At 41.0% G+C, this 26,075-nt stretch overlaps 1 protein-coding gene across 1 annotated transcript in view; it reads right to left on the reverse strand.

Moving 5' to 3' along the window:
- VAMP7 (vesicle associated membrane protein 7) overlaps positions 1–24,604 on the reverse strand; it is a 45,682-nt gene extending 21,078 nt beyond the window's left edge. The window contains exons 1-5 of the mRNA XM_066249766.1: positions 24,468–24,604; positions 14,896–15,050; positions 8,396–8,453; positions 5,603–5,740; positions 2,021–2,111 (exon numbers count right to left, since the gene is read on the reverse strand). Coding sequence (XP_066105863.1) covers positions 2,021–2,111; positions 5,603–5,740; positions 8,396–8,453; positions 14,896–15,041 — 433 coding nt within the window. The 5' untranslated portion in view covers positions 15,042–15,050; positions 24,468–24,604. The remainder of the gene's footprint in view (positions 1–2,020; positions 2,112–5,602; positions 5,741–8,395; positions 8,454–14,895; positions 15,051–24,467) is intronic.
- Between the last annotated feature and the right edge of the window lie 1,471 nt (positions 24,605–26,075).

Here is a 26,075-nt window from a genome sequence, read left to right on the forward strand (position 1 = left end):
GGCGAATTGTATGGTCTGTAAATTGTATCTCAATAAAGCTGCTAAAAAATCAAAAGAAGATGATTAGACATGTTTTGCCACCTACTTAATTCTCTGTTTCTATTATTCTAAAAATAAGTAAGTCATTTAAAAGGAGTTAATTAAAAAGTTTTATTTTCTGGAAACATTATACATCTGCAATAAATAATATTGTAGTAGCTGGCTGCTTCCACTTTAAGGCAAAATAAATACATTCGGTGACCAAAAAAAGGAAAAAGAAGATCCTATTTTTTAATAAGTTCTGAAGTCTGCACCTAGACATGTAATAAATCTAAAATCAATGAAAGAAAATCACTTCAAACAGCTAAGAGACATACATATCTATTCAGAACCACAAAAATGTTTCTGCTTTGTGATTATTAAAATTATTCTGGAAATTAATTTTAAGAAAATCATAATGGCCTCCAAACCACTTATAACAGAACTGTTATTATAACACAAAACTCCAAATCAGGGCTATCTAGAAGTGCTCGCTACTGCTTTGACAAATCTCTAAGCACACTGTTCAGTTCAAGTGAGATTTTTATAGTAAGATGTTCTCAGTGAAGGAAGTACAGCATGGACAACAGGGAAGCAAGCTCCTTATCTGGTTGTAAAACAGCACTCTGAGTACTACTGCTCTACAGAATCAAAGTGTCCAAAATAAGGACATGATAGAACTCAACAGAATACTGTGTGAGCATAAAGTAGACTAACAATAGCTAACAATCATTCAGCTCTTGCCCGGCACTGTATAAAGCTTTTCATACATTACCTCTTTTATTCTGGTATCCTTAGGTTCTATTATCTCATTTTTGCAAATTAGGAAATAAGACTCGGAGAGGTGAGAGGACTGATCAAGTATTAACAGAAAGTAGGAAGTGAAGTCAATACTCAATCATAGGCATGTATGACTTCAAAATGTGATCGCTATATTATACTGCCTCCAGAAAACTAAATATAAGCTATAATTACAACTATGTGGATAAAAATTTAAAGGAAAGAAAATGGAAATAAATCTTTAGAATGGTGAGACAAAGAATAAACTTTTTAAAAAGTCTTTTTTCAACATGTAACTGTTCTAATATTATAAAAAGAATTCAAATAGTATATCCAAGAAACAAGTAAATATACATTTATGCAATTTGACAATGTCTTAATTAAATATTTATTGAGCAATGATATCCTTTCTGTTCAATTGTATAGAAGTTGTTATCTGTAAGCTATTCCCCTTAGAAGATATGTTTTAAAGAGTGGTTTTCAAACTTGAGTGTGCATTGGAATCCTTCAGGCTTGTGAACCACAGATTGCTGGGCCCCAGTTCTAGAGTTTCTTATTCAGTAGGCCTGGGGGAGGGCCTGAAAATGTGCATTTCTAACAGAATGCCGGGAGATGCTGACTCTGCTGGCCCAGGGACTACACTGTGAGACCCAGTGCTTTGAAAAAATAATTAGCATCATCTTAAATCTAAATACCATTGAATAATCAATTTAAAAATCAACTTTATGCATTTCTCTACATTATTTTAATGTACTAAATAGATTCTTGACAAAACACAGGCTGATCAAATTTATATATATCATAGTTCATACATTTGAAGAATATAACAGTTTTTGGTTCTTTCAATCAAGAGCTACAAAGTGTCTAAGGAGATTAAACAGTCATACTTTAAGTTATCTACTGATAATATCAGCTACCTAGGTATCGCCAACCGAAACTGACTAAATTATATGCAATTGCTGCACTGTTGTGAGGGCCTCAGAAATTAGTCTCATTAAGCAGACCAACAAATTTAGAATATAGAACAGTTATAAGTACTAAAAACAAACCATTCCTACAGTAGACAGCATTATAAGTAATCTCTGTAGCTCAGCTGACAGTTAGCTTCCAACAGTAAGAATAAGGAAGTTCTGTTTCAGTCTCACTAGAATAATTTGACCCCAGTCAAGTAATCTATTATTACTTTTGCCTACAATAATGTGGACTATGCCACGAGACATACCTATGTTTCTGACCATGATTCCTTTCAGTTCATCCACTTGGGCTTGAGTCTCCATCACTTTGTCTACGCCCTTATTCTCAGAGTGATGCTTCTATAAGAAAACAATATTAAACTTATGATACCCAGACAATATTTACAATAGGAAAAAAAAACCCCAAGAGGAATGACATTGAGGAATACTATGAAATCATGTCTGCATTGATACAGAAAAAGAAGTCACTACGTTAAAAAACTGTTACCAGACCTAGGAAAAAATATAGACTGCATAAAAATGCTACTGTATGAAATGTAAGTGTGTCTCCGGCCATACCACCCTGAATGCGCCCAATCTCGCCTGAAGTGTGTTTATGGTATAAAAATACCACCTTGTTTTAAATTAAGTAAAGCTAAATGTATAATATGTCAAATATACATCTGAGACTCTTAGAGCAGAAGTAGGGGGTTTAGACTAGGAAGAAAGAATAACAGAAGACTATAGTTAGGAAGGAGGAACAGGATACAGAAAGGGTACACTAAATTGTTCCCCACTTCTAGGGTATGATGAGGTAGGAGATGGCTCAGCTTCTAGGCATCTGCTCTTATACTGTTAGAATCAGGGTATGCATCCTATTTGCAGTGGGTTTTTAGAGGATCTAGAAATGTAAGACACTGATGACATTATATATTTTAAAATTATTATCCATAGCTAACTACTACAGAGTACTTAATATACAATATTCCAGTCACTTCATTGTGCTAAATGCCTCAAGTAGGGGATATTATTTAATTCACCCCAAAACTCTTGATGAAGATATCATCATTATTAGCTCCATTTACAGATGAGGAAAGTATTCAGAGGGCCAAACATAAAACTGGAGCTAATGACAAACCAGCTGAATTGTAAGTTAGCTGCCAGCTGACTCTATTTACTTTTGACTGTGCATTGGTGTGTGTGTGTATGTGTGTGTGTATTTAGTGAGAGGAGGGGAAGGCAAACATAGACTCCTGCATGAGCCCCAACAGGGATCCACCTGGAAAGCCCACCAGGGGGCAATGCTCTGCCCATTTGTGGCCCTTGCTTGCAACCGGAGCCATTTTTTAGCACCTGAGGCAGAGGCCATGCAAGCCTGCAAGCCGTCCTCAGTGCCTGCGGCCAACTTGCTCCAATCGAGCCACGGCTGCAGGAGAGGAGGGAGGGAGGGAAGGAGGGAGAAAGAGAGAGAAAGAGAGAGAGAGAGAGAGAGAGAGAGAAGCAAAAGGGGGAAGGGTGGAGAAACAGATGGGTGCGTCTCCTGTGTGCCCTGACCGGGAATCAAACCCTGCACATCCACACTCCAGGCCGATGCTCTAACACTGAGCCAACTGGCCAGGGCCAGTATATTTTTTGTTGGTGATGTTTTACAGTTTCATATATATTAATGTTTCCTAGTGAGAAGTTTAAAGCAAATCAACTGATTAAATAATAAAGATTTACAACTATTTAAAGAAACTTCATCCCCAGATTAACACATATTTAAAGTACAGTATAATATTCAAAAAGAGTATTAAAAAGAACACTTGATAGAAGTGAAAAGGATTCAGTCACAATGCTTTTTTTCTTATTCACACCACAATCATATATAGAACTTATGTTTCTGCACTCAAAGAATTGCATGAATAAAAGGTAAGCATTTTTCAAGGTCTCAACATCATTAGTCATCAGGGAAAGGCAAATTAAAACTACAAGAATCCAGCTATCCCACTTTTAGGAATATACCCCAAGAACACCATAGCACTGTTCCAAAAGGAGAAATGCACCCCCATGTTTATGGCAGCATTGTTCACAATAGCAAAGATCTGGAAACAGCCCAAGTGTCCATCAGTGGACGAGTGGATCAAAAAGCTTTGGTACATATATACTATGGAATACTACTCAGCCATAAGAAATGATGACATTGGATCACTTACAATAACATGGATGGACCTTGATAACATTATACGAAGTAAAATAAGTAAATCAGAAAAAACTAAGAACTGTATGAATCCATACATAGATGGGACATAAAAATAAGACTCAGAGACATGGACAAGAATGTGATGGTAATGGGGGAGGGGGAGAACCAGATAGAAGGTGACGGAAGACAATTTGACTTTGGGTGAGGGGTATGCAACATAATCAAATGTCAAAATAATCTAGAGATGTTTTCTTTGAACATATGTACCCTGATTTATCAATGTCACTGCATTAAAATTAATAATAATAAAAAAATCATTAAAAAAAACCCACAAGAAAATATCCCTAGACACTCACTAGAATGAATAAAACTAAAAAGACCATCACGAGTGTTGGCAAGGATGCAGAAACACTGGAACTGCTGGTGGGAATGTAAATGGTACAAATACTTTAGGAAAAGTTTGATGATTTCTTATAAAATTAAGTAACAGCATATGACCAGTAATTCCATTCCTAGGCATTTACCAAAGAGAAATGAAAACTCACATCTGCATAAAGACTTGTAGATGGATGTTCATTAAGAGCTTTATTCATGATAATTGAAAAGTGACAGCAAGTCAAATATCCAGCAACTGGTGAAGGGGTAAACAAATTGTGGTATATGCATATAATACTACTGACACTGAGCAAAACAAGAAGAAACAAAAGAGTATATAATATGTGATTCCATTTACAGGCAATTCTAGAAAAGACAAACTATAGTGAAAGAAAATAGAGCAATGGTTGCCTGAGACAGAGTGTGAGGGAGAGGAATGACTACAAAGAGACAGGAGGGAACTTTTAGAGTCATAGATATTTTCTAGCTTGAAAAGGGTGACATTTCAGTTGTGTACATGTGTAAAATTTCACTGAGCTCACAATCAGGTATGCATACAGATAAACCTTCAACTGATTACCTTGAGCTGTTCAAAAATTAACTTGTCTCATGGTAGAAGGTCAATGAATAGGCTGAGGCAATCTGACATGTTGAATGCATTTATGCATTAGATGGGTAGTTTAAACAGATGATTTTTAATATCCTTCCCAATCCTGAGACACTCTGATCATTAAAGAGAATATTACAAACTCTATTAGCTTTCTACCCTAAAATGGGTCCTTTAATTTTTTTTTTCAGGAAAATTGTGTTATGTTGGCATATAATAACACAGTCAGAAAACTCTGGCCTTGGCCAGTTGACTCAGTGGTAAAGCATCGGCCTGGTGTGTGGAAGTCCTGTGCTCGACTGCTGGTCAGGGCACACAGGAGAAGCGACCATCTGCTTCTCCACCTCTCCCTCCCATCTCTCTTTCTCTCCTCCTCTCCCACAGCCACTACTCAGAATGGTTCTGAGCAAAGTTGGCCGTAGGCTCTGAGGATGGCTCCATGGCCTCGCCTCAGGCACTAAAATACCTTGGTTGCTGAGCAATGGAGCCGCAGCCCAGACAGGCAAAGCATCGCCTTGGGGTTTGCCGGGTGGATTCCGGTTGGGGAGCTTGTGGGAGTCTGTCTCTGCCACTCTGCCTCTCAATTAAAAAAAAAAAACTGTATTGCAGGTCAATGTCCTCTATATTCATGGTGCTTTAAGGTAATAAGATGTGAATTAAAATACTATATCCTGAGAAAGATCTTACCAGCTGTGCAGCCAGGACACTGGAGAACTCACTATTCATGGCATATGGGAGCGCTGTCTGTGCTCTTGAACCATATGTAGTCTGGAACCTCTTCTTTATCTCATTCAGAAAATTAAAGGCTCGGGACCGTTCAAAATCCTGAAGAAAGACCAACACAGAGTTCAACGGTAAACAAAAGATGACATGGATGATTAACAACAACCATAAGAACAGCTAACATTTACTGAGCAATGATTCCATGAGGAGGAACTAACAATGACCTCATTTTCCAGATAAGGAAAGAAGTCTCTGGCAAGAATAAACTTGCCAAAGGTCAGACAACAAGCAAAGGAATGAGCTGAGAGTCTAATCCAGACATGTTTGTTAACTGCCAACTGAAGATAAAAGAACCCAGGCTAGCTTTGTGAGATCAGGAGTTGGATTTTACTTCCTCCATATCTTTCACAGGATCTGTTAGATGACGCAGCACAAGCTGTTTAATAAATCCAGAACAGTGCAGCTTTTTACACACAAAGATTACACTTCTGACATAAGATTCGATGTTTTTCAAGAGTGGTCATCCATTTGAAAAAAATCAAGTGATGTACTCTTGTCTAGTCAAAAGTATTGGTACACATACACACTTACACACACACAATTATAGTTCAATAAATATAAGACTCAACTCTGACCATCCCAAATTAGTAATATTTGTTCCTCAGATACTCCAAGCCATTTCACATCCATCATTTCAGATATAGCTGGATTTTTAAAAATAATTTTAAAAAACACTCTGAAACCAGGGATAAAAATCACTGTGATGATCACTACAGTTCACACTCATCTCCACTTCTCCTAAGATGATTAGTCTAGCAAAGCGTTCTTGAACTGGGTTCAATGATCTAAATTCAAGGGGCCTATGTACTTGCATAGAAAAATATTATTGTTATTTTTACCAATCTTTAAATTATATTTCAATTGTGAATGTATATAACAAATAAGACTAATATTATTAGACAGTAGTTGTGGCTGTCACAAACAGGAAGTCTTTTTTTTTTCATATACCATAAGTTATAGACATCTTAAAATACTGTCTATACTCACTGCCACTTCAAAGTTATTAGTTATTAGCTCCATGACTAGATCTTTAATGAATTCATTAAAGAAGCATATACATCCCTATGTCAATTTTTAAAATACTGTGAATAGTATCTTCCAACATACTTGGTTTGGTTTGTAGTCATGTACTGTATTTCATATTTTAAAACATTCTGAGAGGGGCCCATGAGTGTCAAGGAGTCTGTGACATAATAAATGCTAACAACCATACCTATGGCAATCACATCAATTCCATGCCTCCTGTCAGTGATTGACTTAGAAATAAGTATGTAGCTTAGTCCTAGCCAATACAACATGAAAAGAAGTCCACTTGAAAGCAGGGGTAGGGGAGAGTGTATTTCTGGGAAAAGGTTCCTCATTCCTACAATAAGAGGATTGAGAACACATATTCCTCTTCTCTGGTCATGAATAAAGAAGTGTGTGGCTACATTCAACCATAGGGGAATGGGGAATGTGTTTAGGAAGAAGCTGACACTAAGGCTAGCAGAGGAGAGAAAGGACCTTAATGACATTAAGTTACTGAACATTTTTTTTGTATTTTTCTGAAGCTGGAAACGGGGAGAGACAGTCAGACAGACTCCCCGCATGCGCCCGACCGGGATCCACCCGGCACGCCCACCAGGGGCGATGCTCTGCCCCTCCGGGGCGTCGCTCTGCCGCGACCAGAGCCACTCTAGCGCCTGGGGCAGAGGCCAAGGAGCCATCCCCAGTGCCCAGGCCATCTTTGCTCCAATGGAGCCTTGGCTGCGGGAGGGGAAGAGAGAGACAGAGAGGAAGGAGGGGGGGGGTGGAGAAGCAAATGGGCGCTTCTCCTATGTGCCCTGGCCGGGAATCGAACCCAGGCCCCGCACGCCAGGCCGACGCTCTACCGCTGAATCAACCGGCCAGGGCCAGTTACTGAACATTTTGAGTCTAGAATCTACAAATACTCAAGCACCAAGCTACCAATGTGAACTACAGGTTTACAAAGCTGATCATTGTGTACTGTGATTTTCCCAAAGTTCATATACATTAAAATATTGGTTGGTGCCTGACTGGGAGGTGGTGCAGTGGATAGAGCATTGGACTGGGATGCAGAGGACCCAGGTTCGAGAGGTCGCCAGCTTGAGCGTCGGCTCATCGGGTTTGAGCAACGCTCACCAGCTTGGACCCAAGGTTTCTGGCTTGAGCAAGGAGTTACTCAGTCTGCTGAAGGCCCGCGGTCAAGGCACATATGAGAAAGCAATCAATGAGCAACTAAGGTGTCGCAACGAAAAACTAATGATTGATGCTTCTCATCTTTCTCCATTCCTGTCTGTCTGTCCCTATCTATCCCTCTCTGTGACTCTCTCTCTGTCACTGTAAAAAAAAATATTGGTTGGGGGAATGAAATAATTTAATATTCCAGATAAGTTTTGAGAGGATTTGATACCAAAGTCATAATTATGAACACCAATTCTCACTACACAATAGGACAAACGTGGCAGTTGCAAGAGGTTAAGCTAAAACTCTACCAAAGCCACGCTGATTTCCATCTATCCAGATATCAACTTTTCTTGTTATTTGCTGCTCTATATGATAAATGCAAAGTATAGAAAAAAATTACCAGCTGTGAACACTTATATCCATGGTCCTTTACCCGCCATACATATAATTAGGAACTGACTCCATTAATAGTACACATAGTTAAGTAGCAAATGTCTTCAAATTACTTACATCATCAGTGATACAAAGGTATACAATCCTGTCTTGGCAGATGTAATGAAACAAATAACTGTAGAATAAAAAATATAAAAATTATGTGGTTATGAGTAATATCTATTTCACTTGTATCTTCTTTCCATGTATAAGCAAATTCATACTGCTAATGTGACCATATTACTTACAGAAACTGTCTATTCTCTCTCTTGCCTTCCCCTCTACATACCACCTGCTCTTCTCAAGTCAAACTGATAAGAATAAGAAATTAAAAGAATGTCTCTACCCTAGCTGTATGTGCACATAACTCATTAAAATGACAGCTGCAGAAGCATAATTGGATTCTTAAGCCCTAGCCAAGATATGACATCTTAAGAAGGACACATAATTAAGATGAACCCCCAATGACCCATATGGTCTTCCTTGTCTTCTCCAAAAATCTCAAAGCAAACTTTTTTTTCTACCAAATATTCAACAATAACATTTGTTTGGTATCTGCCTTTGAGTCAGTTGCTGTGCTGGGTACTGAGGATACAAATAAGCAAAATCTTCAGTGAAAGAAATTAAAGAGCAGCACTGTATGTAGGATAAAGAGCTGAAGTCAATACACGGTGCTCTGGAGACATACAGGAGGCACCTAACAGAGTTTTGCTAAGGGTAATGGGAAGGGTATCCTGGAGCAAGTGATGTCTAAGCTGAGACCTGAAGAACAAGTAAGATATGGCAAGGTGAAGAGCAAGTGAAGTCTTCCAGAGTGAGAAACCAACAAGCATTAGGGCCTGGAGAACATAGTGGGTTTAGGAAAGTAAAATCAGTTCAAATAACTAGAGTATAAAATATAAGGAAAAACTAAATTAACTGTACAGATGAGGTGGGAGAAGTAAGCAAAACCCAGGTTCAACAAGACTTTAAAACCTCACTGCATTATTCTATGAACAGTGAGCAAGGGGAGAGTGATATCAGGTTTTCAATAAAAGAGGATGCTTTGGCTAGAGCATGGAGAACTGAGTGAAGGAGGACCAGATAGGAGACTCTCCTGCAACAGACCAGGTAAGATACAATGAGGGAAATCAACTAAAGTACTATAGGCAGCAGAAGGGACAAAGAAGAATAGAACAGAACCTGGTGACTGGCTATTGGGAGGCACAGGGATCACTCAACTTTGCCTCCCCGATTTCTACCTTGGGCAAGTAGATGGACAGGAGTATCTGTTGAATTATATTATTAATGTTCACATACAGGCTTGATAGGAATTATAATGACACACTGTATGAGATACAGGTATGAGAACGCAGATCAAATATCTTCCTCCGGCCCTGGCCGGTTGGCTCAGCGGTGGAGCGTCGGCCTGGCGTGCAGGGGACCGGGGTTCGATTCCCGGCCAGGGCACACAGGAGAAGCGCCCATTTGCTTCTCCACCCCCCCTTCCTCTCTGTCTCTCTCTTCCTCTCCCACAGCCGAGGCTCCATTGGAGCAAAGATGGCCTGGGCGCTGGGGATGGCTCCTTGGCCTCTGCCCCAGGCGCTGGAGTGGCTCTGGTCGAGGCAGAGCAACGCCCCGGAGGGGCAGAGCATCGCCCCCTAGTGGGCAGAGCGCCCCCCCCCCCCCGTGGGCGTGCCGGGTGGATCCGGGTCGGGCGCATGCGGGAGTCTGTCTGACTGTCTCTCCCCGTTTCCAGCTTCAGAAAAAAAATAAAATAAAAAAAATAAAAACAAAACAAAACAAAACAAAACAAAAATATCTTCCTCCACTACTCTGAAACTGTTCGCATCAATTCCACAAATGACTTCTACACTGCCAATCCAGTGGCTCTCTCCAAAACACTGGAGAGTGTTGACCACTTCCTTTCTCTGGAAACTGTTTTCTCTCCAGTAGATTTCTTGACATTGTTGTTGTCCAGCATCCGTAGCTCCCTGCTTTCCTCACACACATTTCCTGAAGGGAAGCATCCGCTCTCACGTTTTGTTGTTGATGTTTATTTTCATCTACAACAATTATGATGCTGATTCCTAAATTTAGATCTGACCTATTTCATGAACTCTAGGCCTGCATATGCTACTGTCTACTATACATATACAATTAGATGTACCATAGACAACTTAAACATATACCCAGATTGGAAGTCATCTTTTTCCCTACAAAATGTATTTCTCCTAAATCACACTTGGGAGTAACTTGGTGCAGAGAGAGCTAAAGGTAATGAGGGATAATCCCTGCCATCAAGGAATCTACAGTCAGAGGACAGACCAAAAATAAAGACTACAATTATAATAATACAGTGTGATAAGTGCTACAGTATGAAAAAATTCCAATCTATGAAGACACATAAAAAGGGGGTACCTGGCTTTTCTTGAGATCAGGGCTTTCCAGGAAAGGAAACATCTTAGCTCAAGAAGATATAGTTAAAAATTTTTTTTTTGTATTTTTCTGAAGCTGGAAACAGGGAGAGAGAGTCAGACAGACTCCCGCATGCGCCTGACCGGGATCCACCTGGCACGCCCACCAGGGGCGATGCTCTGCCCACCAGGGGGCGATGCTCTGCCCCTCCGGGGCATCGCTCCGCCGTGACCAGAGCCACTCTAGCGCCTGGGGCAGAGGCCAAGGAGCCATCTCCAGCACCCGGACCATCTTTGCTCCAATGGAGCCTTGGCTGCGGGAGGGGAAGGGAGAGACAGAGAGGAAGGAGAGGGAGAGGGGTGGAGAAGCAGATGGGCACTTCTCCTGTGTGCCCTGGCCGGGAATCGTACCCAGGTCCCCCGCACGCCAGGCTGACGCTCTACCGCTGAGCCAACCGGCCAGGGCCATAGTTAAATTTTTTAAACATAGGACAAACACATAGAGTAAGACAAAAGAAGGTTTGCAGTTGTGAGTACACGAAATACAGAGTCTAGTCTTGTGTTGTTATTTATTATTGTAGTATTTTTCATACGAATCACTGTAAACCCACTTTTGCCAACCCCTGTATTCCAGTGAAAGGTACTAGCTATTGCAAAGTTTTCTCTCTAGGAAGAGAAAAAGAACCAGGCACTGAAATGCAAATAGCTGAGTATGACTGAGAATAAAACCGAGGGCTAAAGTAGTAAGAGATGAGGCCAGAGAAGGGACATATCTTAAAGATCTCCCCAAGTCCTGTTAAGAAACTTTAGTACAAGGTCAAGGAGTACCTGCTCAAGGAAGGGACGTGCCCTTTTAGAATAAAGTGATAACTAAGAAAGTATTTCATCTGAGACCTGAAAAGTGAGCAAACATTTACCAGGGGGCCTAAGAGGGGAAGCGCATGTCAAGATCCAAAAGCTTTATACTAAAGCTTGAAGTAATCTGGCTAGATGAAGGAATGACAAGGAATCCTATAGAAACGAGAATAGAAAGGTCAGCAATGCACAAAATTGTCAAGACCAAGTTTGGGCTTTATTCTAAACTTAATGGATTTTTTTTTTTTTTTGTATTTTTCTGAAGCTGGAAACGGGGAGAGACAGACAGACTCCTGCATGCGCCCGACAGGGATCCACCCAGCACGCCCACCAGGGGCAACGCTCTGCCCACCAGGGGGCGATGCTCTGCCCCTCCGGGGTGTCGCTTTGCCGCGACTAGAGCCACTCTAGCGCCTGGGGCAGAGGCCAAGGAGCCATCCCCAGCGCCTGGGCCATCTTTGCTCCAATGGAGCCTTGGCTGCGGGAGGGGAAGAGAGAGACAGAGAGGAAGGGGGGGGGTGGAGAAGCAAATGGGCGCTTCTCCTATGTGCCCTGGCCGGGAATTGAACCCGGGTCTCCCGCACGCCAGGTCGAAGCTCTACCGCTGAGCAAACCGGCCAGGACCTAAACTTAATGGATTTTAAGAAAGAAAGTGACATCAGAAATGTGAAATACAGATTAAGGAGACAGAGAAAAACAAGTCAGGAGGAGGCTATGAGAAATGAGAAACAATGAAGGCCTGAAGTAACACTACGACAAGTGGGGACAGAGGAGAGGGAAGGGACTGGAATACTCTTTATGGGAGAATGGCAAGGCTTTATTTAGTAAAGAAGTCAAATACGATGCTGAAGTGTGAGGCTCAGCCACCTGGACGGCTGCTGGTGCTGCTGAAGAGGAACAGCAAGCGGAAGATCCGATTTCAGGGGGCAGGAGTGATTGTCTTACAGTACAATGGACTTGCTTCTTTTAGTGTACAGTAATGAAATATACTTTTGATTAGGACGATGGAATATGATTATAGGAAAGAGACCAAGGCAGAAGGTTAAAAGGAAAAGAACAACTCAGTGATAGAGCCTCTCTCCAGAGAATAGTGGGCAGGACTGGATCAGAATGCAGGTGGCAAGGCACTGCAGATGAGTAACGTCGCCTTCTTGTATCCTAACCACGTCTGCATTGAATTACATAGTCTAGTTTACCTTGTAGCTAGAGAAGGCTATGGGACTAAGTTCTGGCTGATAAAATGTGAGTGGAAGGCATATACCCTACTTCCTGCTCTTGCCTATAAAAAAACACACAACTGCACGTGCTTTCCCGAGCATTCTCCTGGGAACCGGCCAGAAACACACAGGTAGCAAGCCTAATAAATTTCCGAAGAACTAAAAGGCCAAACCACAAAAAGCTGGCTTTATTTAATTCCTAAGGCAACCTGTAGGTCTGTAAAGCACATCAGCAAGCAGAAGGCTACAAAACCTGTGCAGTCCCTGAAGACGACACTCTGAACACCCATTCTGAATAAGACAAGAGAGGATAATGGACCCGGAAGAGCCTCCTGCAGAACAAAGCCAGGAGTCAGGGAGAAAAGACAAGGAAAATTTTCTAATAAAGCTGAACCACTAGTCATCCCTAGGTCACAACAGGGAGTCTTTGAAATTGCTGTGTAGTTATTTTAATATTGCTAGGAAGCGGTGACTTCTACATATTTCTTGTTCTTCCAGTTTCTGAAGGAGGAATTTGTAACTTCCCCTGTGGTGACGCTGTTCTTACTTCACAACTGTCTACTGGGTGGGCCCGGGGGAGCAGGAGGAACACATGCCATGTGTTTAAATTTATGATCAATGCGCCACAGGAGTCATCCCTGGGCCTTATGTGTTGCCCAGGCATTCTGTACTTGGAGTTGGACACAGTAGCTAGATGAGTCTTTGGGGCCACCTCCTACAGAGAGGAGGTGTGTTCTGTATTTGGGAAGAAGAGTATACCTAGATATTTGGGTGGCCCAGAAGAGCAGACTGGAAGGCTGCAAGTTGTCTCCTGATATCCTAAAACTTCCTCCAGAGTAACAGAATTTTAGCTGAGCATATGGTTGCACAGCTAGAAATGACAAATCCTAGCTTCCCTTCCAGATAGATTAGCTACATAACTACACAGCAAATAAAATGTAAGCAGAAGCTTCTGAACAATAAAATATCAGGCCGCTTATGGGCTTTGGCTTTAAATATACTGAGTAACCACAGGGAGGTAACAAGAACTTAAAAAGCTGCCTTGCCCAGAGCTGAAAAGTACTAATTAAAAATGGCTGAGCCACTCCACCAGCCCCGAAATACTGAACTCTGGGCTATCTAACTTATGTTAACACTGTATTGGGGGGGGGTCTCTCTCTTATAGTAGCTTACATGAGATCCTGAGTTATAGAAGGACTTATCCCTAGAAAGCAATAAGGACCTCCTTCTGAGACAAGAACTAAGAAAATTAGCATGAGTAAAGTAACAAAAGGGTTTTTGTTTTTTTTTAAAAGTATTGATGAGGAAGGTTTAGGTACTTTTTATCTGATTACTAAGATTGCCTATCCATTCCATTCTTAAACGAGCCACCAGAGCAATCTTTCTAAAGCAAAAACTAATCATGTCAACCCCGGCTAAAAACCTTCAATGCCTTCCCACTGCCCAGAGGGAAAAGTCCAACCTCCTAACATGGCCTATATGACTTCTCCTCTAGCCATCTTTCTAGCTTTATGTTCACCATGTTGCGCACCAGTCACAGAAAACTGCCTGCAGTTCCCTAAACATGCCCTTTGATCTCACGCCTCCATACTTCTCTACCAGTTGTTTCTTCTACCTGGAATGCCATCCCCCTAAGCATGACCTCCTGCCCTCTACTACAATTATCTATGGGTTTGCCTGTCCCCTTCATTAAACTATAACCTCTATGAGGGCATATGCCGCAGAGTATATTGTTGTATCCGCGCACCACCCAAAGTAGTAGGCAGTAGTCAAGTACTCAATAAGTATTAACTAAAACAATGAAGCAAGAAATATATATCTTATCTCTATCAAGTTTCACATATTCTTGTGCTCGATAGCAAAGTCATTGTTACATCCCACATTGCTAAATTTTTATTTAAAATATAAATATAATTCAGATGATAGAATAAAATAATTACAAGTTAAATTTATAATTAATAGCACTAGACATGTTCTAAGCTGGTAAAGGTTACTGTTCTGTCAGCTTATTCAAGTTATCCACCAAAAAGTTTCTTTTCTAGTTTTACACTGTCCTGATTAGAATAATAGAATTCACTTCCTTCACCCTCTACCCATGCACAGAACTCACTTGCCATGTGAGTACGTTAGTTTGTTATTTTCAGAAGGTATCTTAGCCAGAATCTGCTCTGTCACCTCCAGAAAGTTTCCTCCACACCAAGCATGTTTGGCAAGGATAGTGGTTCCCCTGGCAACGACAGCAAAAAGAATGGCCATGGCTTCAATCTATCAAAAGGAAAAAGACATACAGACTTAGAATATTTCTGTGACATGATCTTTCAGAAGGCACTTACCATCATTTATCAACATCTACCTGGAGACAGTACTGTCCAAGGCACTACAGCATTAAACATAACACAGTTAATTACAGGCTTAACAAGATCACAGTCTTGTACAAGCTTACAACCTAAACCATGCTGATATACATACATATACAGAGACATACCAAATATCTACCTATATTTTTATAGGAGTGTATACAGTGTAATGTATATGTGATATTCACACATACAGTACATTGCTATATATGTAGGTTGCATTTACAAATTATACTGCAAAAACTCTTATTACCCTTTAAAAAGCAATGGCTATAGATAGCAAAGGGACATAAAGAAGTCTTCATCCTTTAGGAATGCAATCCTGAAAATTTATCCTTGGAAAACAGTTCAACAGAAGTTAGATTGATAAAGATAACTATTAACAATAATAATACTCCACATTTATTTATTTGTTTTGTGACAGAAACAGAGAGAGGGACAGATAGGGACAGACAGATAGGAAGGGAGAGAGATGAGAAGCACCAATTCTTCATTGCAGCTCCTTAGTTGTTCATTGATTGCTTTCTCACATGTGCCTTGACCAGGGGGCTACAGCAGACCTAGTGACTCCTTGCTTAAGCCAGAAACCTTGGGCTCAAGCTGGTGAGCTGTGCTCAAACCAGATGACCCCGCACTCAAGCCAGCAACCTTGGGATTTCGAACCTGGGTCCTCCACGTCCCAGTCTGATGCTCTATTCATTGCACCACCGCCTGGTCAGGCTTCACACTTATTAAGTACTTACTATGTGCCAGGCACCATTTTAAGCATTTTACAGTATTAGTTCACTTAACACTCATGGCAATGAAATTATCCACTATTATGATACTTACATTAAAATGAAAAATCTGAAGTATAGATGACTTATATAATTTATATAAATTATATAATTTACCCCAAATTACAGAGCTAGTAAGTGATAAGAGCTGGGATTTAAACCCAGGCAGCAGGTTCCAAAATCCTCAATCTTATTCCTGTATGTATACTGCCTCTACTAGAAAGGTATTAACTACCCATAATAGAAATGAAGTGAAAATAATCCAAACTTTCCACAAGGGATGCATGCTTTTCTAAATTATGGTTAGATCCTTCATAAACAAAACATTTTTAAAACAATGCAGCATGAATTTAAGATTCTTTTTCTCATGTTTATGATTGGATACTGTTGTTTTCCCACATAACAGCCCAGTTTCTCCTATTTAATGACATAAACTTATAAAAAGAGGTGAAAATAAAATGCCTTTCAACTAACTCTTTAACTTAATGTTATTTGTTAGCATTTCAGTTTCATTCAATAAGCCAGTGGTTCCCAAACTGGAGAGTAAATGAGCCATCTGACGTAGCAGGGTCAGTCACTTGTTAAAATTTCGTATTCTTGGCATCATCCCCTGAAATTCTGATTTGGCACACCTGAGGTGGGGCCTTGAATATGTATTTAAGACAAGCCTGCCTGGATGCATGTGATTCACAAAACCATATTTTGTGAAATACAACAGATGTAAAGTGTTTGACATCACGGTATCCTAGCACAGAAGGACAGCATGCAGAGTTGAAATGCTCATCTGTCTCTTGAACTGAACTCATCTCATTCCACTCTCTAGATGAGGGTGTTGCTCACAGTTACATCCTCAGCCATCTTCTTTCTGGATTTCTTCTTACCCATATGTAGCACGTTTTGATTTCCAAATCACTTTTCATATATTATGTCCCTTGATTCTGAAAGCCCCAAGTGACCTTGTAACATGCTCCAGGTCCTGCTCCATTTGTTAAAATCATAATCTGTACACTCTCTTTGCTTCTCTATTTCTTTTTAACTCTTCAATTTACTATAACCTGGCTTTTGTGCTCAACACTCCATGAAACCATGCTTGCTAAGATCACCAACAGCCTCTCTGTTGCAAAATGTAGCGGTAACTTCTCTATTCTCACCTTCTTTGACCTCTCAGAACAGTCAACACCACTGATTAAACCCTCTTTCTTGAAACAATCCTACATGTCTGGCTGTCCTTCTGTCTTCTTGCTGCACCTCCTCCTCTAGGTTACCTCTCAGGCAGGGGTCCCCAAACTTTTTACATAGGGGGTCAGTTCACTGTCCCTCAGACCGTTGGAGGGCCGCCATATACAGTGCTCCTCTCACTGACCACCAATGAAAGAGGTGCCCCTTCCGGAAGTGTGGTGGGGGGCCGGATAAATGGCCTCGGGGGCTGCATGCGGCCCACGCGCGGGCCGTAGTTTGGGGATGCCTGCTAAAGGCTGAATTTCCACAGGGATTGGTTTTACACTCTTGTCTTGATGAGCTCATTTACTGGACATTTTAAACGTAATTGACTTTCTGAAGACCATACATTGCATGGAAATAAAACAAAGTAAAATTAAATAAGTAAATAAAAAGAAAGAAGACACACCAAAATTGGGGGTAAATCAAAGATAAAACCCAAGGTGCAACAGATAATTGAGAGAAAGATGAAGAAGGAACCACAAAGACTGGGAAAGAGAAAGGAAAGCCAGAGGAGTGTGGTTTCCTGGGAGCCAAAGGGAAAGAAATCTTCATGAAGGAACAAGTGTCAGCTCCTAGCTGTGTTCACTGATGCACAGGATGATGACTAAAACAGTCACTGCAATTTTAGAAGGAAGGAGGTCATTGGTTCGGGTCAGAGAGACCGACAGTGGAGTGAAATAAAAACACAAACAGAAACCGAGATGAAAATATGGTTCCTGACAGAGATGAAAAAGTAGTAGCCTCAGTCCCTTCAAGAGGAAAACTGAGTTTGGCAACAATACAAAAACATCTAGTGTCTTAGCGGACCGTTATGAACTGATATGAGGTAATTGCTTAAAAAGCTTATGTAATCTTAAATTACATTAAGAAAAGGGTATCTTAATCTCTTTGAGTACTACTGCCATTATATGCTGTGGTGGTTAGAACACAGGTGGAATACTGAGTTCAATTCTCGGTATGGTATTTCAAGATTGCACTGAAGGGCAACAGTATGGGTGAGAGGCCTGGAGATTTTATCATTTGAAGAATGAGGAACTAGAAATAACTTCACATGAAAAAAAGAGAAGACTTTGAGGGAATGTGACAGCAGTGTTCAAGTTTATAAAAAAGTAGTCACCTGGAACAGGGTGCATTATTCAGAATATAACTAGGAACAATGGATCTAAGTAATAGGGAAGCAGTGTTTTCCTCAATTAAAACAGTCCCCAATTTAAAAATGCCTGACTATTAAACATCAAGTACATAGCAACAGAAATTTTATTTTCCTCTCAGATGTCACTAATAGGAATTTCTTCCTCTCGCCTATACGGTTAAAAATCCATACTATAGTCAAGTCTCAACTGCCCCAACTGTAGATCTCTTGCATCTACATCTTGAATCTGTAATGCTTTCATGAGTATTGAGATAACAGAAACATCTGTGACAGAAATAATACTGCATTTGAAATCAGAAAGCCTGGCTCTAATTATTAGCGGTATGTGATATGACTAATAAACCATAGAGTGCTATACAAAAATAATAATCAAGAAGAAAAGGAGCCTGACCAGGCAGTGGCGCAGTGGATAGAGTGTCAGACTGGGATGCAGAAGACCCAGGTTCGAGACCCAGAGGTCGCCAGCTTGAGCGCGAGCTCATCTCACTTGAGCAAAAAGCTCACCAGCTTGGACCCAAGGTCACTGGCTCGAGCAAGGGGTCACTCGGTCTGCTGAAAGCCCACGGTCAAGGCACATATGAGAAAGCAATCAATGAACAACTAAGGTGTCGCAACAAAAAACTGATGATTGATGCTTCTCATCTCTCTCCATTCCTGTCTGTCTGTCCCTATCTATCCCTCTCTCTGACTCTCTCTGTCCCTGTAAAAAAAAAAAAAAAAAAAAAAAGAAAATTAAAAGGTAAATCAGAGAGAGAAAATAAGAAAAAAGATAATAGAATATAAAGGAAAGCCCTGTCTCAACACTGTTCTTCCCTGTCCTCTTATTCACTGATTACTTAGTCCCAGAGTCATCACTGCAATTCTACTTCATTCCTGTTAAGAACTGTGTATAAGTTTCCCGTGGCTTCCATTTAAAAAAAGAGTACCTAAAGTGGCAAGGCTCAAAACAACAGAAACTATTGTCTTATAGTTCTGGAGGCCAAAATCAAGATGTAGGGAGGGCCATGCTCCCTTTGAAATCGGTAGGGGATAATCCTTCCTTGTCTCTGTCTAGCTTCTGGTGGTTTGCTGGCATCCCATGGCATTCCTTGGCTTGTAGCTGAAGCACTTCAGTCACTGCCTCCATAGTCAAATAGTGTTCTTCATGTGGGTCCATATCTTCACCTGGCATTCTCTGTGTTTTCTCTTCTTATAAGGACACCTACTTCAGTATGACCTCATTTTAACTTACATATTTCTTACTATACCTGAAAATATCCTATTTCCAAATAAGGTCACATTCATAGATACCAGGGGTCAAGATTCAAAATATCTTTTTTGAGGACACAATACACGCCCCATCTTAGAGACTAACTGTTCATCCAAAATCACTCCTACTCACTTCCACATATTCACATTGGCCGAACTTGCCTCCCTCTCCTCTTCAAAACCTCTACCCCACCTCTTTCCTTACTCTGAGAGTCCTTAGAGCAATGGGCCGGAAGGGCAACCTCCAACAGCTTGGAGTTAGAAAGGTCTGTTTCTATTGCCGAGAAGTTTCCAAGGAAAGGACATTTTGTTGCATTTTGTTCCAAGGAAAGGACATTTTGTTGCTTGGATTAAAAAAAAAAGAAAAAAAGATATGCTATGGGAGAGATGTGTTTTTATAGGAGAATTATTGCAAATTGTGGTGAAGGCCTTTAAGTCTATTCAATTTAAGGTTATATAAGATGCTACTGATTGGCATAACAGTCAAAATGTTATAAATAAGCATCAGTTTATGTAAGGACCAAGAGAAGATCAGAAAATAAGCAGGGCACTAACAAGCAGGTCCTGCTCCTGTTCTGTTAGGAATAACATGTTCAAGGTCGTTCAAGAAGCAGAGACAGATAGGGACTCTGGGAGGCTGAGAAGAAAAAAAAAGAAAAAGAGACAAACGTTTGCATTCTATTGGTTAAAAGACCCTTATCAGACGTTTACGTTTGAAATTCGCCAATGAGCTAGACCCCAGCCCCTGTTGCTATGCTATGTGCAGCCCCCTTAGCAAATAGGTTACCGCCACATCTGCTTCTGTATTAGGCTTGCTTGCTTAGCTTATAAAAAGATTTAGCTGTGAGTGCTAGGTGCAATTCCCATCTGCAGCTCCTTGTGAGCACAGTGTCTCTGGACACTTCGGGAATTTGCCCCTGCGCAGGTAAAACTGGCCAATAAAGTTACATCTATACTCCTGAAAGTCTCTGACGTTTGTTCTTGTACCCGGTGGATGTTACATTTACAAAGGAACCTGCATTGAGTGCCAAACAATACTCTTATAAAGGAAACTTTGGAATATATCTGTTTGTAAGTTAGAGATTGCCTGTATTTAGAAAACAAAACAAAACTGCAATGATGCAAATGCTCCTCCTCAGTGGAGGCATCTTCAAGTGGAGGTTGAAGGGTTTCAGGTAACTGACGAGGAAACAAGGTCTAGTCAGTGTTTCTCACACTCCAATCCATGTGTTGAGAAATTTTTAAATTCCACATTTTTATTTTGATAATATTTTAAAATGTATATGAATATTCTGGATCATCTACATGTATGTATACCTTATAAATGAGTGATGGCAGACAATTCAGTACTCCACCTGCATTATGAAGGCATAGGTACCAAGAAATTCCCTAAAATGACAGTGCTTAATTTTTAATGTATTGGAAGTATGTCTGGCTGCTCTTAGGCTGGCATACCCTAAAATCATAATGACAATCATAACTCAACCACTCCTGTATTTCTGTTGTGTTTTCAAATCAGTTATAAAGATGAAATATATCTTTTATACTAACAATTTACAACCGAAAGATTTCTGCATGGGAAAAACTTTTATTTTAAGAATTGACACTTTTGGCCCTGGCCGGTTGGCTCAGTGGTAGAGCGTCGGCCTGGCGTGCGGAATTCCCGGGTTCGATTCCCGGCCAGGGCACACAGGAGAAGCGCCCATCTGCTTCTCTACTCCTCCCCCTCTCCTTCCTCTCTGTCTCTCTCTTCCCCTCCCGTAGCCAAGGCTCCACTGGAGCAAAAGATGGCCCGGGCGCTGGGGATGGTTCCTTGGCCTCTGCCCCAGGCGCTAGAGTGGCTCTGGTCGCGACAGAGCGACGCCCTGGATGGGCAGAGCATCGCCCCGTGGTGGGCGTGCCGGGTGGATCCTGGTCGGGTGCATGCGGGAGTCTGTCTGACTGCCTCCCTGTTTCCAGCTTCAGAAAAATACAGAAAAAAAAAGAATTGACACTTTTATTTGACATTCCGAAAATGACAATGTGGCAGAATAACATGAACATGTACGTTACCTTAGGCTAAAGAGAAAATAATATTCAAAGATGTGTTTGATCCAAGTGGGAACCGAATGATATAATGTGCTGTATAAATAAAGGCTGTGCAACTGTTCCAACAGAAAAAAGTGGAAGAATTAACTCATTACATAACACATGGTAATAGTCAATGCAAAATAAAAAAGTATTCTGTATCATTATCTATATTATTGCAAGGGGATGTATTATGCCAATTCTTGCAATAGCTTATTAGCACAATGTTTCATAGGAAATACACAATGGATATTAAATCTTTTACACCCTTGTATGGGTCATACTACAGTGTGTCCGTAAAGTCATGGTGCACTTTTGACTGGTCACAGGAAAGCAACAAAAGACAATAGAAATGTGAAATCTGCACCAAATAAAAGGAAAACCCTCCCAGTTTCTGTAGGATGATGTGGCAGCATGTGCGCATGAGCGGATGATGATGTAACACCATGTATACAGTGAAGCAGCCCACGGCCATGCCAATTGAGATGTGGACAGTACACAGGCAAGTTCAGTGTGTTCTGTGGCTCGCTAAATTCGAATCTGTGACCAAAGTGCAATGTGAATATCGGCGCGTTTGTAACGAAGCGCCGCCACATAGGAATAACATTACTCGGTGGGATAAGCAGTTGAAGGAAACCGGCAGTTTGGTGGAGAAACCCCATTCTGGTAGGCCATCAGTCAGTGACGAGTCTGTAGAGGCTATACGGGATAGCTACCTAAGGAGCCCTAAAAAATCTGTGCGTGATCCCACATTGAACTGCACTGAATAGGTATGAAACTGGGAGAGTTTTCCTTTTATTTGGTGCAGATTTCACATTTCTATCATCTTTTGTTGCTTTCCTGTGACCGGTCAAAAGTGCACCATGTCTTTATGGACACACTGTATTAAACTGGCCCATTAAATGAAATGGGTAGAAGCATGCAAGGTGTTGAGAAAAGAGATGGGAACTCATTTTAGAAGAAAGCAGTGGAACTAGAGAAGACCAAGAAATGAGAACAAGCTAGGGAAAGTAAAAAAAAGAAACAGTCTGATGAAATAGAATGGTCTACATTTTGATTAATGATAAGGTTTTGAGAGAAGTGTAATGAGTTTATATAAATAAGACCTTTTATAAATTAAGTATTTTTGATTGGGTCAAATAGTTTTTCTATTTCAGTTCAACACATGTTCTCAAGGTTTACTATGTGGCAATCAATGTAGTAGACACTGGAATATGAAGACCAGTACAACAAGACCTCTACACTCAAGGAAGCCATAGTGTAATGGGGAAGACAGATACAAGCAAATAAATGCAACAAAATGTAATGAGTGAATAGTCTAAGAATGTACACCATTGTTCAGGATATTTCTTAAAATTTTGTGTTTATCTCACCTTGAATGAAGAAAAAAAAAGATGCAGGTGTCAACCTATGTATTAGGAATTTTCTCGTATACTGTTACAACTATTTCTCCTTGGAAGAGAGATCAAAGTAACTATTTTATCTTCACTAGGTTCCCAGTGTTCAGCACAGTGCCTGGCATATTCTATTCCCTCAAATTATCTGTTAAATAAATGAATGAACACTAAGCATGCTTTGGTTTTAAATATACTATGAATGATAGCTAGCTTTATTAGTAGGATTTAGCAAAAATAATATTTTGATTACCAACTATCTCCCTAAGTAAGATGAAGCAGTTGATCTGAGAATAGTCCAACCCCCAACTACTCTGTTAGGGTTTTAGGAGGAAAGAAGCCAACAACAGATAAACTAATAATTCTAATGTAACAGACATGGAGGAGACAGCAGAATGGAGAACAAACAGTGATATGACAGAAGAAGCGTTTATATTAAGCCTTATATCTGATCACAGCTCAAGGATGTTCTTGGTATTGTAAATATTATCTTCGGGGTGATATTCTTAGATCCAACCCAGTGCCTCTGACTTTCTCAGGACAGAAACCCATCCTGTCAAGTCAACCATTTGTTTTATTTTACACTAACTACCACTACCACCATATAACATGACTTTAATTATTTCTCTTTGTTCCCACCCACAAACACGTAAGCTACTGAGAGTAGCAGTTTCCTATGTCTTGTTTCCAACTATATCCCTTGCACTTAGAAGAGTGTCTGGCACATATTAGCTCTCAAATACAGCTATTTAAAGGTAAAGAATGCCTCAAACATGACAGTATTCTCTGGGATCCAGGATAGGACAATGGAGGCACAGGTAGTTTATCACAATTAGTAAGACATAAAAGGGTTTGATAACTGATTGTAGGTGTTATGGGAGAGGGAGATGAAAAGCATGTACCAAAGAATCTGTTAATGGTCAAAGTTTGTTAAATATTGACCAATATTAATAACAGCAACATCGTACATGTCTTACGTTGAGAAAATAGGTCTGGTGGAAATAAGAGTTCTTATCTGAATTGAGGTAGAATAATGTCAACACTGAGATGTGGAGGAAGGGCACGCAGACGACTAGAAGCCCAGGTAAGAGCTCAGGAGGAGGTAAAGCAGAAAGTGACATCATTGAAACAAGGGCATAGGGAGTTTTCAGAAGACTCAAGAGATGTGAAGAGATTCAAATGCTACAGAAAGGTCTTGCAGAATGCCAGTTGAAGAAGGAAAGTTATCATTTTCTTCCCTCTTGTAAGTGACGCATTCTGACACTCTTTAACTCGAGGCCTTTTCAGTGGCATAAAACTCACTTTGCCAAAACAGGACCTTCCGGACAATTAGCACTGTCGACAGCAAGAGGAGCACAAGTCTCCGGTGCACTGCCTCATCGTTTCACCCTGCACGTTCACGTCGACACCTCTGCCCTCCCTCCGCTTTTTCCCGCCTTCCGCCAAGCGCACCCCGCTTCATTTACCTGTCGGGGCACCCTTTCAGAGCGCGCGGGCTCTGGATGGAGGGGCGCAGGTCAGCAAAGGGGGGCCGCTGACTGCCCGCTCCCACAGAAGACTGGGACCGGACACCACCAGCTTCCGGGTACAGAGCGCCGCTCGCGCGTGGCCTCCTGGGAATGTGGGCGCTCCTCCAATGGGAGTGGGCGGAAAAGCTAAGCCTGTGCGTTCTCAGCCACCGCACTTCCCAAGAGCCGCACTGCATTCCGGGAGTGGTAGTTCCGACTGGCACATCGCCTAGCTAGCCCTAGTCTGGCACGAGTAGACAACTCTTGTAAACAATGTTAAGCGCTATTTCTCCAGGAAAACGAGAGGATTCAGGGCCACAAAGAATCTATCAGGGTTGAGTTGGCAGGATAAATGAAGAGCCGATCTTGTCCCACTATCTCCCTTCTTAGTCTCAGCAGATAATGTCTGTTATTTTACTTCACATACAAAATAGAGTTTATCTGGCAGGAGCTCCCTCTACTTTAGTAACAAAATTTTCTAACCTCCTTGGACCCGTCATAATTCCTTTCTTCCATTCTTTTGCAATAACTCCTACTCCTACTCCTACTCCTACTCCTACTCCTACTCCTACTCCTACCCCTACTACTACTTTATTTGATCTCAGCTCCCACATCTGCTTTACATCCCCTTTTGCGGACTCTGAGTCTAGCTCTAGTAATGAACACTTCTGGCTACTGACTTGTCAATGGCTCCCTGCTAATTCGCTCTTTATGACCAGCACTTAAAGATTGTCAATGCTTTTTTCACTTAAAATGCCCCCAAATCCTCTTTCTCAACCCCACACCCCTCAACCCTTCACCACACACAGACTTAACTTTGTGGTTTTTCTCTCACATCTCCTTTCCAGTCAAAATACTCAAGTGTTGCTAAAACAAATAGGCACTTTTCAACCATTACCATGATTTAGTTTTGCAATATTTTACATTATTTTCTTCCTTACTGATACCTTTAGTCTTAGTTCCAGCTGTTTAAACAAAAACAAAAATAACATAGATCAGATGGCTTAAACAACAGAAATTTATTTCTCACAGTTACAGAGGCTAGGAACTTTATGACCAAAGTGCCAGTATGCTCAGGCTCTGGTAAGGACCCATTTCTTGGCTTGCAGACTGCTGCATCCTCACATGGAATAGAGGCACCACCATTTTGACATTTTTATAATGCCAGAAATCCTAGTCATGAGGGTTCCACCCTCATAATCTAGGCCCAACCTCTAAGTACCATCACCTGAGGATCAGGGCTCAAACATAAATTTGGGTGGGAAACACAAGCATTCACTTCATAACCCTCTCTAGTCTCTTAGCTCTTCCTAAGATGTGGCATTCTTCTGGTTTCTCTCCCATTCCTGTGGCAGCTCATTTTCCTTTGAAATATTCATGTTCCACAAGACTCTGCCCTAGACTATCTTCTTTTCTTCCTCTTCACACATTCTTTAGGTGATCCTAACCATTACCATTGCTTTAGTTGTCATCAGCCATGCTGATTATTCCCATATACAATAAGCCCAGGCAAGACTGCTGTAACTGAGACTGAATTATCTAAATGACAGCAAGGAATCTCTTTAG

The sequence above is a fragment of the Saccopteryx bilineata genome, chromosome X, assembly GCF_036850765.1.
Source record: "Saccopteryx bilineata isolate mSacBil1 chromosome X, mSacBil1_pri_phased_curated, whole genome shotgun sequence".
Lineage (NCBI taxonomy): Eukaryota > Metazoa > Chordata > Mammalia > Chiroptera > Emballonuridae > Saccopteryx > Saccopteryx bilineata.